Here is a 12,306-nt window from a genome sequence, read left to right on the forward strand (position 1 = left end):
ACTCTATATATTGAAGAGATATATACCAGCTTAAGGTTTTTGACTAAGTGGCGTAATTTACATTTAATATCCGCTTTGATATCATATGAAGAGATATGGCACCACTGACCCACGGAATGTTTTAGTAAGAGTTCGAACTCAAGTTAGAAGTTTCAAATCTTTGTTTACTTTCCACTAAGTCAACTCTTTGAGATTATTTCTTTAGGTCATTATAAGGTATATAATTTAGAATTCAAATAGTTAAACGAGGAGGCTAAGATTTTTTTTTTTTTTTTTTTTTTTGAGTAACAATGGTTCAAATTCACTTTTGACGAGAATCAAATCTAAGATATTTCACTTACATATAAAGAGAAATACCGTAATATTGAGTGGCCAGAGTTATAGTTTGAAAAAAAAAAAAAAAAAAAACTCCCAATAATGTTAAGACTTAAAAAGAAACATGCAAAACCAAAATAATTTTTGAAAAAGTTCCATACGTGGATTCACAAACTTTCCCAAACACCCGTGCATGCAACTCAAGCCAAGATTACCATCTCCTTCACATGGCTTTCCTTTTCCCTTTTTAGAGGATAAATTGATATCAAGCACGCTATCAAAGAAAGTTGAACTTAAGACCTTCAAATGTGAGAATTGAGAAGGAATACCATGAGGAGGAGACCCCAAAGAAATCCTAAAACTCCCATTCTAAACACTCTCCAAACAATCACTTAGTCTTACGGTTTAGTGATATTCTTTTTTACTAGTAAATGAGAGGTCTTAGGTTCGATTCTTGATAAAAAAACGAATATAAACTACATCATTACCAACTCATTGAGAAACTTAGTCTACTATTCTATAGATAATATTGTCTGTTAAAAACAAAAACAAAAAAAACTCTCCAAACAAACCAACGGTCGAAATCATTCCACGAACCTCCACCTCACTGTTTCATCCGTTTCTTCTTCTTGTTGAACGGCGGCCCTCTCTCCTTCCCTTCTCGAGTCCCATCTCATTTACCCGCGTTAATTGCCCTGAGCAGTAACCAGCCGGTCCCATTTAATACGTTATCTTACTACGATACGCCGGAGAGCACCGAGTATTTTCCCCTCTTAGCTGACAGAGATTTTGTCCTTTTCTCTCCCGCAACGCGCCCTTGAATCGTTCGTCCCACGTCTTCTCGCTCTTCGATGTCCGAACAAATTGTCATTTCCTGAAATCTAGAGGAATTTTGAAGGAATCCGGAGCAAATGCGATTTCAAAAGCTTAGAGAATTTTAAATTTGCTTGAATTTTGGAAAACGAAGACTCTGAAATTTAGCTGCTTTGATCTGCTTCGATCCAAGGGTTTTAGTGGTGGTGGTGCTGGGGGCGGAAGCTGTGGTGGTGTGGGAAACCGATGTTGATCAAACATGCCGAGCATTAGAGCTCCGGCGACGAAGAAAACTACAACACTCACGGTTAGTATTTGCTGCTGTGTAAATTTCATGGGCATTGCATTGCCTTGGTTCAGGTAATTGATTTCGAGCTCGCATTGCTGCAGGTTGCTGTGAAATGCAGGCCGTTTAGGCAGAGAGAGCGCGGCCGCGACATTGTTCGAGTGATTGACAATAAGGTTTGTGCTGGCTTAGACTTAGAATTTGTCTAATTTGAATGATATTATTATATATATATATATATGTGTGTGTGTGTGTACAAATATATTTATGTATTGATGTGGACTTTGAAATTTTTACTTGTAGGAGGTGCTTGTGTTAGATCCTGATCTGTCAAAGGACTACCTTGAACGAATACAGAATCGAACAAAGGAAAAGAAGTATTGTTTTGATCATGCGTTTGATCCGGTTTCTTCTAATTTGGTACATGAGTACTGAATCTTATGCTTTTTTATTTCTCATGATTAGTTATGGTGTATATATCTGCTTGAAGCACTTTGATTTAGTATAGTTTCTATATTTTTTGGTTGCTTCTAGGTAAAGTATATGTCTTGACAATGTTTAATATATCCAGGATGTCTACACAAAATGCATATCTTCCGTGATCTCTGGGGTTGTTCATGGTCTCAATGCAACTGTGTTTGCATACGGTTCTACCGGGAGGTACTAAAGCGATATATTCTTGTTTTTTATTTTTCACCTCTCATGGTCTCAAGGTTTTGCTTGACTTTACCAGTTGAAGCAATTTGCATTTTTTGCAACTCATCCCTTCACCATCACTCAAAAATCTAGACATTGCGTATTTGACAAAGGTTATTAATTAGGTCAACGTCTAGATGTGCGAGTTCAAAAGAACCATATAAGTAAAATCGGGATGCTTTCTTTCGGCGTATGATCTCACCATTCATGATTTGCATTATCCATTCCTGGATATCCTCCAGAATGTCTTAAAATTTCTCTGTACATTTCCAGTGGTAAAACTTATATGATGGTCGGGACACAAGATGATCCAGGACTCATGGTTCTCAGTCTGCATACAATTTTTGATCTAATAAAGAAGGACAAGAGCTCTGATGAATTTGAAGTTACCTGTTCCTATCTTGAAGTCTACAATGAGGTGGGACGTGCAACTTGTGAAGAAATTTAATTTATTAACAACGCCTGTGTTCTTTTTTAAAAAGATGTTTCATATTTTATTTATTTAGGTCATCTATGATTTGCTTGAAAAGTCATCCGGCCATTTGGAACTCAGAGAGGACCCAGAGCAAGGAGTAATTGTTGCTGGGCTGAGGTGTATCAAGGTTGACACTTAGCCATCTATTTGCATCTGTTTTGACTATCTGTGAATAATTGTCAATCTTTTTCCGTATTTTTATTTTTCCATTTGTTAAATGTAATTTGTTAGTTCTTTTGGGTCTCTTTCTAGTACTACTATGAAAACGGTTCTTGAATTGGACTAACCAATTGTGTACTATGGGAAGGATTCTTACTCATCCATTGTGAATTGTCTTACTTATTCAGGTACAATCAGCCGATAAGATTCTTGAACTCTTAAACTTGGGGAATAGCCGACGGAAAACTGAAAGTACAGAGGCTAATACAACATCTTCTAGGTAGGCTGAATTCACTTGTGCGCTGTGGACATACCATTATCATTGTTGTCCATTTGAGTTTTATCATGCTTTGGACAGTAGGCTGTACTTGGAAACCACTGTTCTTCCGATTTCATTGCTCTAAACCTTCTATACAGATTCAACCATACCTTAGGTACCAACAACTGGATAGCTTTGTTAGGTTTAGGTGCGTGTTCAATAGGTTCTATGAACCCTTCTGTGGTCAGATGTTTTGGTTATACTTGCATATGATTTGTTTCAAACAGTGAATCACATTTTCAACTATTTAAAATGTACTGCATCAAATATAATAGAATATTCTATGTGGAGTTTATTTTCAGAAGTTAAGGATATTTTAAAATTGAATGCAGATCACAGAAGTTACAATACTAGTAACAACCGGTTTCAAGTAATAGGTGCTATCATTTTTAATATTTCCACCAAAATCAGCAAAACCACTCTAAATTTTGAAAATAAAGTGTAACCTTATTATTCATACAAAGTTTTTCCCATTAACCAGATCACATGCAGTGCTGGAAATAAAAGTAAAAAGAAAACAGAGAAACAAGTACCGTAATCAAGTAATGCAAGGAAAACTCGCACTTGTGGATCTTGCTGGTAGCGAACGAGCTTTGGAAACAAACAGTGGAGGCCAAAAGTTAAGGGATGGAGCAAATATTAACCGTTCACTTCTTGCCTTAGCAAACTGCATAAATGCACTTGGGAAACAGCAAAAGAAGGGTCTTGCTTATGTTCCTTACCGTAATAGGTATATGATTGTAATTTTTAATCCTGAAGTCCTCCCTGCCGCCGTAGTTAGCTTCCTGCGAATGTAGTTAATGTAATTAGTTTGCAGCAAATTGACACGAATACTCAAGGATGGTTTGAGTGGCAATTCTCAAACGATCATGGTTGCAACTGTATCCCCTGTGGACAGTCAGTATCATCACACTGTGAATACCATGAAATATGCTGATCGAGCAAAGGAAATAAAGACACACATCCAGGTGAGAGCCAAATATGCATGAAGACATTCATTTTGGATCATCAAAACATGATTAAGTGATAGTCCAATTCCACATTGAGGACAATTAATGTTCAGTTTTCATTCTATGATAGATTAATCAATCTGCTAATCTGTCACGGTCTCATTTGTAGTAAGCTGTTAAGAAATTAAGATTTTAAAATTGGTATTGTGCTTTAGCTTTCCACTTAGGTTGCATACTTGCATGTGGTTCTTTGTTGATTGATTTGTCTATGCTGCATATTGCCTTAGTTTAACTGCCAATTTTATCTTTCATATGGGTTTCTATGCACTAATTTGTTGGATTTGCAGAAAATTCCTTTTCTTGTACTTGTGTATCACTGGCTAGACTGGTACTTTTATATATGCACTGAATTTCTAAGAACAACCACGTACGTTTACTTCACAGAAAAACATTGGCACTATTGATACTCATGTATCAGACTACCAACAAATGATTGACAGTCTTCAGGTGAGTGGTTGAATTCGTTTGATCTATTGGATTTTATTTATAATTTTTATTTTCTTGGAAGATAACCTATTTCGGATTGCAGATTGAGGTTTGTCAATTGAGAAAGGAACTAGCTGAAAAGGAATCACAGCTAAGTGTCAAACCTGTTGAAAATGCTGCAGACGATGAACTTTCTTGGTTGAATATTTTGAGCCATGAAACCAGTGAAAATGTTCAGGAAAGGATAAACTTACAGAAGGCATCATTTGAGCTTGAGGAAACCAACCTTCGTAACCGGATTGAACTCCAACATCTTGATGATGCTATAGCAAAACAACAGGTTAGAGTGTCCCACTTACAATGCAGCTTTACGAAAAAAAAGTTTGTATTCTGCACATTATGTCTTTTGGCACCTACAATTCATCTCAATCAGTTCAGAGTTTCTGCTCCGAAGAAAAGCCATGACATTCCTGAGAAACAACTTTGTTATGGACTGTTAAGTTCTTTTTGTTCCCACTCTCCTTGTTTTGTAAAGAGGTTTTGTAGGTTCAAACAGATCTGGAGATGAAGTTATGTTAACTTTCTTGCATTTATTTACTGAATATGATATGATTATTGATAATTCTGAGATAATATTTTTTTTCTTTTACTGATAATATGAACTAATTCATGAGTACCTCTTCTGTGTTACAGGCTATTGGAAACGATAGTGAAATTTTAGAGGCCATGAGAATGAGGCGGCAAGTTATTTTGGATAACATCCGTGACAATGATGAAGCTGGTGTTAATTACCATATGGTAATATCTCAGCTGTAGACTGTAGTCAAACTCACAAAAAAAAATTGAACTTTATCAGCTTTTGATTTTATTGCCAAGTTACCAACTCTACTTTTTGTAGGAAATCGAAGCAAATGAGAAGCATCGATGCCATCTTCAAAATATGATTGAGGAGGCCATTAGTAACAATGGAAATAAAACGTACTTGCGTATTCTTAGTCAATACAGGCTCTTGGTGAGTTGATATTAAACCCAGACTGAATATACATATAATGGACCTTGACAAAATAAATTAGTAAATGACTGTTTTGAGTTGAATATGCATTTATTTGAAACTCGTTACTAAAAAAACTTGAGCAAGATCACTGGTGTAGATTTTATTTCTCTCAAGATAAATGTTTATCTAATGCCAATGACACAATTTTTCTTAAGAAATTCTTAAGAGTTGCATTAGCATACTGCTAACTGTTATGAGTTGCTCAATTTCTCAGATTTACATATTGGCGGTAAACTTTCTGTTAGGCGTAACAGTTTTACTTCAATTAATATAGGGAATGGCAAATACTGAGCTTCAATTTGAAATGGCAATGAGGGATCAAGTGATTAACAGCCTGCGGGAAGCACTGAGAAACATGTGGGACTTGCTTATGGGGTTAGGACTTGATGAGAGACAGATCATGGACCTTGCATCTAAGAAGGGAATAACAATAGAAGAAGACTCTACAACGACACCCCATCTGGGCCTTTCTGTTAGGGAGCAATCACCAGATTTGGATTCTGGAAAATATGCTTCTTTTGGTCCTTGTCGTGCCATGGGGCATTCGTATTCTAGATCATCTTCCACCTTTCAGCAGTCTCAAGAGTTAGGTCTGAGGTCATTTCCCCAGGGGCATTTGGATTTGACTCCGTCCTTTTGCAGAGAGGAACACCACAGTTCATATTATTTACTGTCACATGACCATTCTCCTCCAGCCTGTATGTGTACAAGGACAAGTAGTGAGCACTGGGTTGGTGGAAGGTCAAGTTCGTGGTTTGGAACTATGGATAAACATCCTCAAGATTTGCAAAAATCATATCCAGTGAGACAGAACTGAAGCTTCAGCAGATAGTGAAATCTGTATACCAGCGGCATCTCAGTATTGATTTTACCAAGCAGAACAAGGTATTTGCACATGATTATCCTGGTGGAGTGCTTGTTAGCCAAGTAGATTTATATGTAGGCCATGTGGTACAATTCAAGGTACGCGTATAGCCCATTCAAACAAGGTCAAAATACAGAAAGTCTAAACCTTCCAACTGCTCAGATTTATCCCACGTTCTTTTGGTTCCGATAACTCTGACACCCAGGCCTCCCTTCTAATCTTCGGTAGCCTCATTCTCCTTGTATCTAAGTTTTACCCCTTATCTTCCCTTATCGTTTTTGTCTGCCATCTTCTTCCCTGCATGTACACGTGTGTAGTAGATTTACGGTCTCTGTAAGGTTAACTTGGCAGGTGATTTTACTGACTTAATGTTAAGAGATGGGGGTTTTGGATAGGAGGAAGAAGAGAAATGAAGGAGGCCAGTTAAAATGGGTATGTCTGAGTCTTCTGACACTCCGACTCGCGGAATGTGGTTCTGGTGCTGTGTACATATGTTATGAACATGCCCGGCTGATTATCAAACTTATTACTACTTTGCTGTGTGCTAATTAGTTCGTTTGTTCAAAATTGGAAGTACTTTTGTGTGAGTGAGAAAGTGCACAGTTACTTTTAAGTGAATCCTTTTCTTTTTGGGTGATGATTTTTGCACGCCCATTTGCCCGTTCTACACATCCATATTCTTCCCCACAATTAAACATGGGTGTGCAGGGGAGGAAAATAGGTATTTAGGAAACTTACACAATTGTTGACTGGTTTAGGTGTTGATGTTAAAAATTCCCATGTTGATTTTCCTTCCTTTCTATTCCCTTCTCAACTTTACTTTACATTAATTGTTAAGTGGAAGGGGAATTTGTGGGCATCGAAAGCTCATTAAAATGCAAGGCATGATTGTTTTCTGTTATTGGGGTAAAACTTCATATGCTAAATTACGTGTAGAAGAATCCACCTTGGGATTTTTCAAACAATTTGGATTTGGGGATATGAAATTTTTCGTGAGATTTGGGTTTTGGATTAAATCTTAATTGTTGAACATCAAGGTAAAGATTGACAATATAGTGATAAAAATTTGACGTATAACGATCAAACAACAAACAACTAAAAAATGACGATATTATCATCATGATCAATTTGAGTAAAAATAAATGTGTAAAATTGTAAAACAAAGGATTTTGAGTCTCTACATTTACTTACATTTAATATTCTTAAGGAGCTGTACGCGATGAGTGAGCTAGCCAATAAAATTGAGGAACTTGGACTTGGAATCGTTGAGAGGGGGAAGTGAGCGGATTCTGTGTTGGAGAATTGGAAGACGGAAGCTGCGGGGAAGAAGAGGAAGGAGGAAGAGTAATTCTGTGTTGGACTTGGAATTGTGCTGCAACTTGGGTTTTTTGTTTGTTTGTTTTTTTTTTTTTTTTTTCGGTTTTTTTGGTTTTTTAATCCACATGGCGATACATGAGTAGTATTGACCCCACATCATGCTACATCAACCAACTAAAGGAAATTTTAACGGAATTGGACGACAAAGACTAAATTGATGTGTTAGGTCAATTTCAAGGATAAAATTGATCCATTTTCAATTTCAATGACTAAATTGATTGATTTTCAATTTTAATGACCAAATTGATGAATTAGGTTAATTTTAGGGACCAATAATGATGGAGGAAAAAAAGTGTTTTATGATTGTTACCTTTTCAGTTCTACCTAAAATTTATACACATTTTTCATAGAGGTTAATATTTGCATTCCCTTCCGTCCTTACTTTGCATTCGGGCGAATAAATTTAAGATTACTAAATAATTATAAAATAACATTGAAATGATGGAATTTAGTTTCTAGAATTTATAAATTTTATTGTTTGGTTAACCTAAAAAAAGAGTGAAATTTAAATACAAGATATAATTAGGAAATGTGTTAGTAGTGGCAGTGGAGAGGCGGCGATGATGACGATGGGTATCGGTGGCGGCAGGGGCGAGGGAGCCAATAATATGTGATGGTGGTGACAACTATGATTGTGGGTGATGACGGTCACTCATGATTGAGTTTTTTTTGTATTCTACTTTTTAAACTCTAATTTATGAAAATTCTAAACTGACAATTATTTATATTAAATTTAACTTGGGAACTGAAAGGTTTCAAATTCCAAGTTTTTTTTTCTATGTAAAAATTTTATGTTTACGAATCTAAACAAAAATTCGAATTCATAAACATAAAAATTAGTACAGAATTAATTTATACTAATTTGTGTCCAAATTTCAAATTTATCGGCACAAAATCATTTTTCATTCAGCCAAATGAAGGTGCATTCCCACGCATTGGCCATCTCACTCACTCACTCACTCACTCTCCCTCCGAAAATCCTAAAGCCCGGGAAACCCCAAAACCCCCAAAATAAACCAAATCAAATCGCCAATGTCGAAGGAACCGTCGAGCACCTTCAAACCCTACACTCTGCGAAACCCTAACGGGCCACAAGAGCGCCATCTCCGGCGTCAAATTCTCCTCCGACGGCCGCCTCCTCGGCTCCGCCTCCGCCGACAAGACCATCCGCACCTACTCCCTCGCCTTCCGCGATGATTCTTCCACTCCCATCATCTCCCCCGCCCAGACCTTCGAAGGCCACTCCCAGGGCGTCTCAGATCTCGCCTTCTCCGCCGACTCTCGCTTCATGGTCTCCGCCTCCGACGACAAGACCCTCCACCTCTGGGACGTCGCCACCGGCCAAACCATCAAGACCCTCCATGGCCACACCAACTACATCTTCTGCGCCAACTTCAACCCACTGTCCAATATAATCGTCTCGGGTTCCTTCGACGAAACGGTGCGTATATGGGATGTTAAGACCGGGAAATGCTTGAAGGTTTTGCCGGCTCACTCCGACCCCGTCACCACCGTCGATTTCAATCGGGATGGATCGGTTATCGTCTCCAGCAGCTATGATGGGTTGTGCAGGACCTGGGATGCCTCCACTGGTCACTGCACCAAGACATTGATCGATGATGAAAATCCTCCGGTTTAGTATGTTAAGTTTGCGCCTAATGGCAAGTACATTCTTGTTGGCACATTGGATGATACTTTGGTAAGCTCAGTTCCCACTTCTTATTTTTCGTAATTTACGATTGTTTTGTTGAATTTGAATGGCTTCGTTTGAATCCTCTGTCGATGCTCACTTCAATTTATAAGATTAAGTACTTCAAATATCATGGTTGCGATGACTAAATATTGATTAGAACTCTGTTAATTGGGTAGTGGAAAGTTGATGGTTCTGAATGCTCACTCATGACAAAATATTGGTTCTGATTGTACTTGTTCTTACTCAGGTTTCAACCTGTCCGTGTAATGTTATTCATGTACAGGTGAAATGCCCGATAATTGGTTCTGAAACATCTGCACTGGTTCTTTAGGTCTGGTTTATCTGTTGATGCCACATTTGACACATTGCTTTCAGCATTTGACAGATCGGATTTTAGTGCTTTTTTGCGTGCTTTTTTGAGGAATGCAGCGTGAACTAGATGTAGGTTCAATAAATTTTCCTTGGGAAAACTGATTTTCTCCATTCTTAGGGCATATGGTTTTCTGTCCATCTCCTTTTGCAATTATTTTCGTATCTTCCGTGTGCATGATTTGAAGACAAACAAGTGGGTTTATCTTTTGGTTATGGTATTATATCCATGAAAGTACATTAGTAGAACAATGGAGTATGTTAAAACAATTTGATTAACTGGAACGGTTATTACATGCTCATTTGCTAACCATTTTAGAGAGGCAGCGAGGAAGAGGGAGGCAAATATTCCCGTCTCATATCATCTCTTTCTTCTCTACCCTCCCCTCTCTCCTCTATCTCCATTTTCTTTTAAGAAGAAGAAATAAAGAACCAAGAACTTGAGCAAACGAGCACTATATTCATTTTCCAAAGCAATCATGGCATACAGCTGATCTGGAATTTCTATATTGTGTCTGTAGAGGCTCTGGAACTTTTCAACTGGGAATTGTCTAAAGACTTACACAGGTCACAAGAGCTCGAGGTTCTGCATTTCTTCCACATTTTCTGTGACAAATGGGATATACATTGTAAGCGGTTCTGAAGATAATTGTTTGTACTTGTGGGAATTGCAAAGCAGGAAGATAGTTCAGAAATTGGAAGGTCACACTGACACTGTCATATCAGTATCATGTCACCCAACTAAGAACATAATTGCTTCTGGTGCACTTGGGAATGACAAGACGGTGAAGGTCTGGACTCAGGAGAACTGATTCATTTTCCGTTGTTGTCCATGGCACAAAGATTTTGACTTGAGGAGGGAGACTGATTTATTGTATTATGAAGCGTATTTTGCCCTATGCTCCGTGCTGCATGACTCTTACATTCTAACTTCTTTTGGTAATTATCTCGTTGTATTTTAGAACTTTGCTGTTCTTAGATATCAGTTTAAGTTCAACTCTCTTAATTATAATTTAGGCCGGGTCTTGTAGTTGGCTGTTGTAAACAGCGATCAAAGTTTGGTGCAGACTCCTTTTGTGAGATGTCCAGGGTGTGCTGAATCTGAAAATCGTTGACACAGGAGTGGTCTGCTTGGTGCTCGTGGACAGAGAGATGTGTGGGATGAAAATATGTTTTGGTTTCTCAATTCAGGTTTGTGAACTCTTCTCCGTACTCTGAAAATTTCTGTCATCTTCAACGGTCTAATTTATATGCTCGTTAGTGTTGCATGTTAGTGCACGTTGCATATTCCACTGTTCCACAGTAGTTTTTGGTTGGTGCATGTCTGTGTGAATGCTCTGTGGTGAGCAACATTCATTGATTAGCTTGACTCAACTCCGGAACTTCTTGTCATCGGGTAGTTTGTAATTGTACAACATGCTAACTTTGGAACTTCCTTTGAAAATTTGTGATACATTTCCCTTTAGCGCCAATGTGGTTCCGCCTGATTGGTTGACGATCTTCATTAATGTCACAACGGTGGAAGACTGAACGCATTGTCTCTGTAATCATGCAGGGTTCCTTGACATAGGGGATACAGTAATGTCTGTTTGAATGTAGTACTTGAGACGATTCTTCTGCTGCTGTTGATCTTCCAACCCTTGGGCCACCATGCGTTTCTTTGTTTTATTGGGCTTACTTATTTGGGCCATTGATTCTGTTTTCATTGGACCTCCTTTGGGATGATCCTTTGTGGGGTTTCACTTTCAGTTTGTTTTATATTCTTGTAATCCTATGTATCATAAAAAGTAAAGGGGTTAACCGCATTCTACACCATAAGGTTTGGAGTCATTTGCAAAATGAGTCATGAGATTTTAATTTTTGCATTTTACAGCTCTTGATTTTTTAATTGCACCAATTTAACCACATTCCACCGTCTAATTAGACGATAAATGTTGATGTTTGCATATATTGGGCCCACATTTAAATCATATGTCGACTATTAATTTCATAAAACGATTAAAAAAGTAAGAGTAAAGTACTGAACATTAAAATTGGCGGTCAACGAGTGCTTAAAATGTGCACTAAAACCATCTCCAACCGAAGGGTCCAAAGGACCAAAGGGTCGAAAATAGTTCTAAAACCGTCTTCAACCGAGGGCTCTACTGGACAAAAAAGAGTCAAAGGGCCAATCGGCCAGCCCAAATGAGCCAACCTGCCTTGGGCCGGGGCGTATGATGATGTCATATTTGAATTTTTATTTTTATAGTATATTTTTAAATTTTTACATGAAACAACATTAAACAACATTAAATAATATTAAGTAACATTAAACAACATAAAAAAAAATTTAACAACATGAAACGTAAACAACATTTTTTTTTAAAACATTTAACAACATGAAAATTATTGACAATCCATAACATAAAATTATTGAGGTAATTTAATTTAAGTAACTATGGTAATTCAA

At 37.6% G+C, this 12,306-nt stretch overlaps 1 protein-coding gene and 1 pseudogene across 2 annotated transcripts; both read left to right on the forward strand.

The window, feature by feature from the left end:
* Positions 1-958: 958 nt before the first annotated feature.
* On the forward strand, positions 959-7,036 carry LOC137710645 (kinesin-like protein KIN-8B). Its single transcript, XM_088686512.1, has 14 exons — positions 959-1,435; positions 1,519-1,590; positions 1,718-1,834; positions 1,986-2,074; positions 2,384-2,528; positions 2,617-2,712; positions 2,933-3,024; positions 3,545-3,793; positions 3,881-4,031; positions 4,458-4,520; positions 4,603-4,839; positions 5,193-5,297; positions 5,398-5,511; positions 5,828-7,036. The coding sequence occupies exons 1-14, from the start codon at positions 1,388-1,390 to the stop codon at positions 6,368-6,370; spliced, it is 2,121 nt and encodes a 706-aa protein (XP_088542638.1). The 5' UTR covers positions 959-1,387; the 3' UTR covers positions 6,371-7,036.
* Positions 7,037-8,554: 1,518 nt separating this feature from the next.
* Positions 8,555-11,722, forward strand: LOC137724618 (COMPASS-like H3K4 histone methylase component WDR5A; annotated as a pseudogene). The gene is made up of 3 exons (XR_015956355.1): positions 8,555-9,494; positions 10,379-11,048; positions 11,413-11,722. The product of XR_015956355.1 is annotated as a COMPASS-like H3K4 histone methylase component WDR5A (transcript).
* Positions 11,723-12,306: the final 584 nt, after the last annotated feature.

Source organism: Pyrus communis, chromosome 15 (assembly GCF_041283825.1).
Source record: "Pyrus communis isolate YQ-2024b chromosome 15, ASM4128382v1, whole genome shotgun sequence".
NCBI classification, from domain to species: Eukaryota; Viridiplantae; Streptophyta; class Magnoliopsida; order Rosales; family Rosaceae; genus Pyrus; species Pyrus communis.

Bases quoted from the DNA above. Each gene is read 5' to 3' on its own strand.
- LOC137710645 (XM_088686512.1), top strand. From the start codon at position 1,388: ATGCCGAGCATTAGAGCTCCGGCGACGAAGAAAACTACAACACTCACG. The intron at 3,794-3,880 runs GTATATGATTGT...ATTAGTTTGCAG, and splicing joins TATGTTCCTTACCGTAATAG to CAAATTGACACGAATACTCA. The intron at 5,298-5,397 runs GTAATATCTCAG...TACTTTTTGTAG, and splicing joins CTGGTGTTAATTACCATATG to GAAATCGAAGCAAATGAGAA.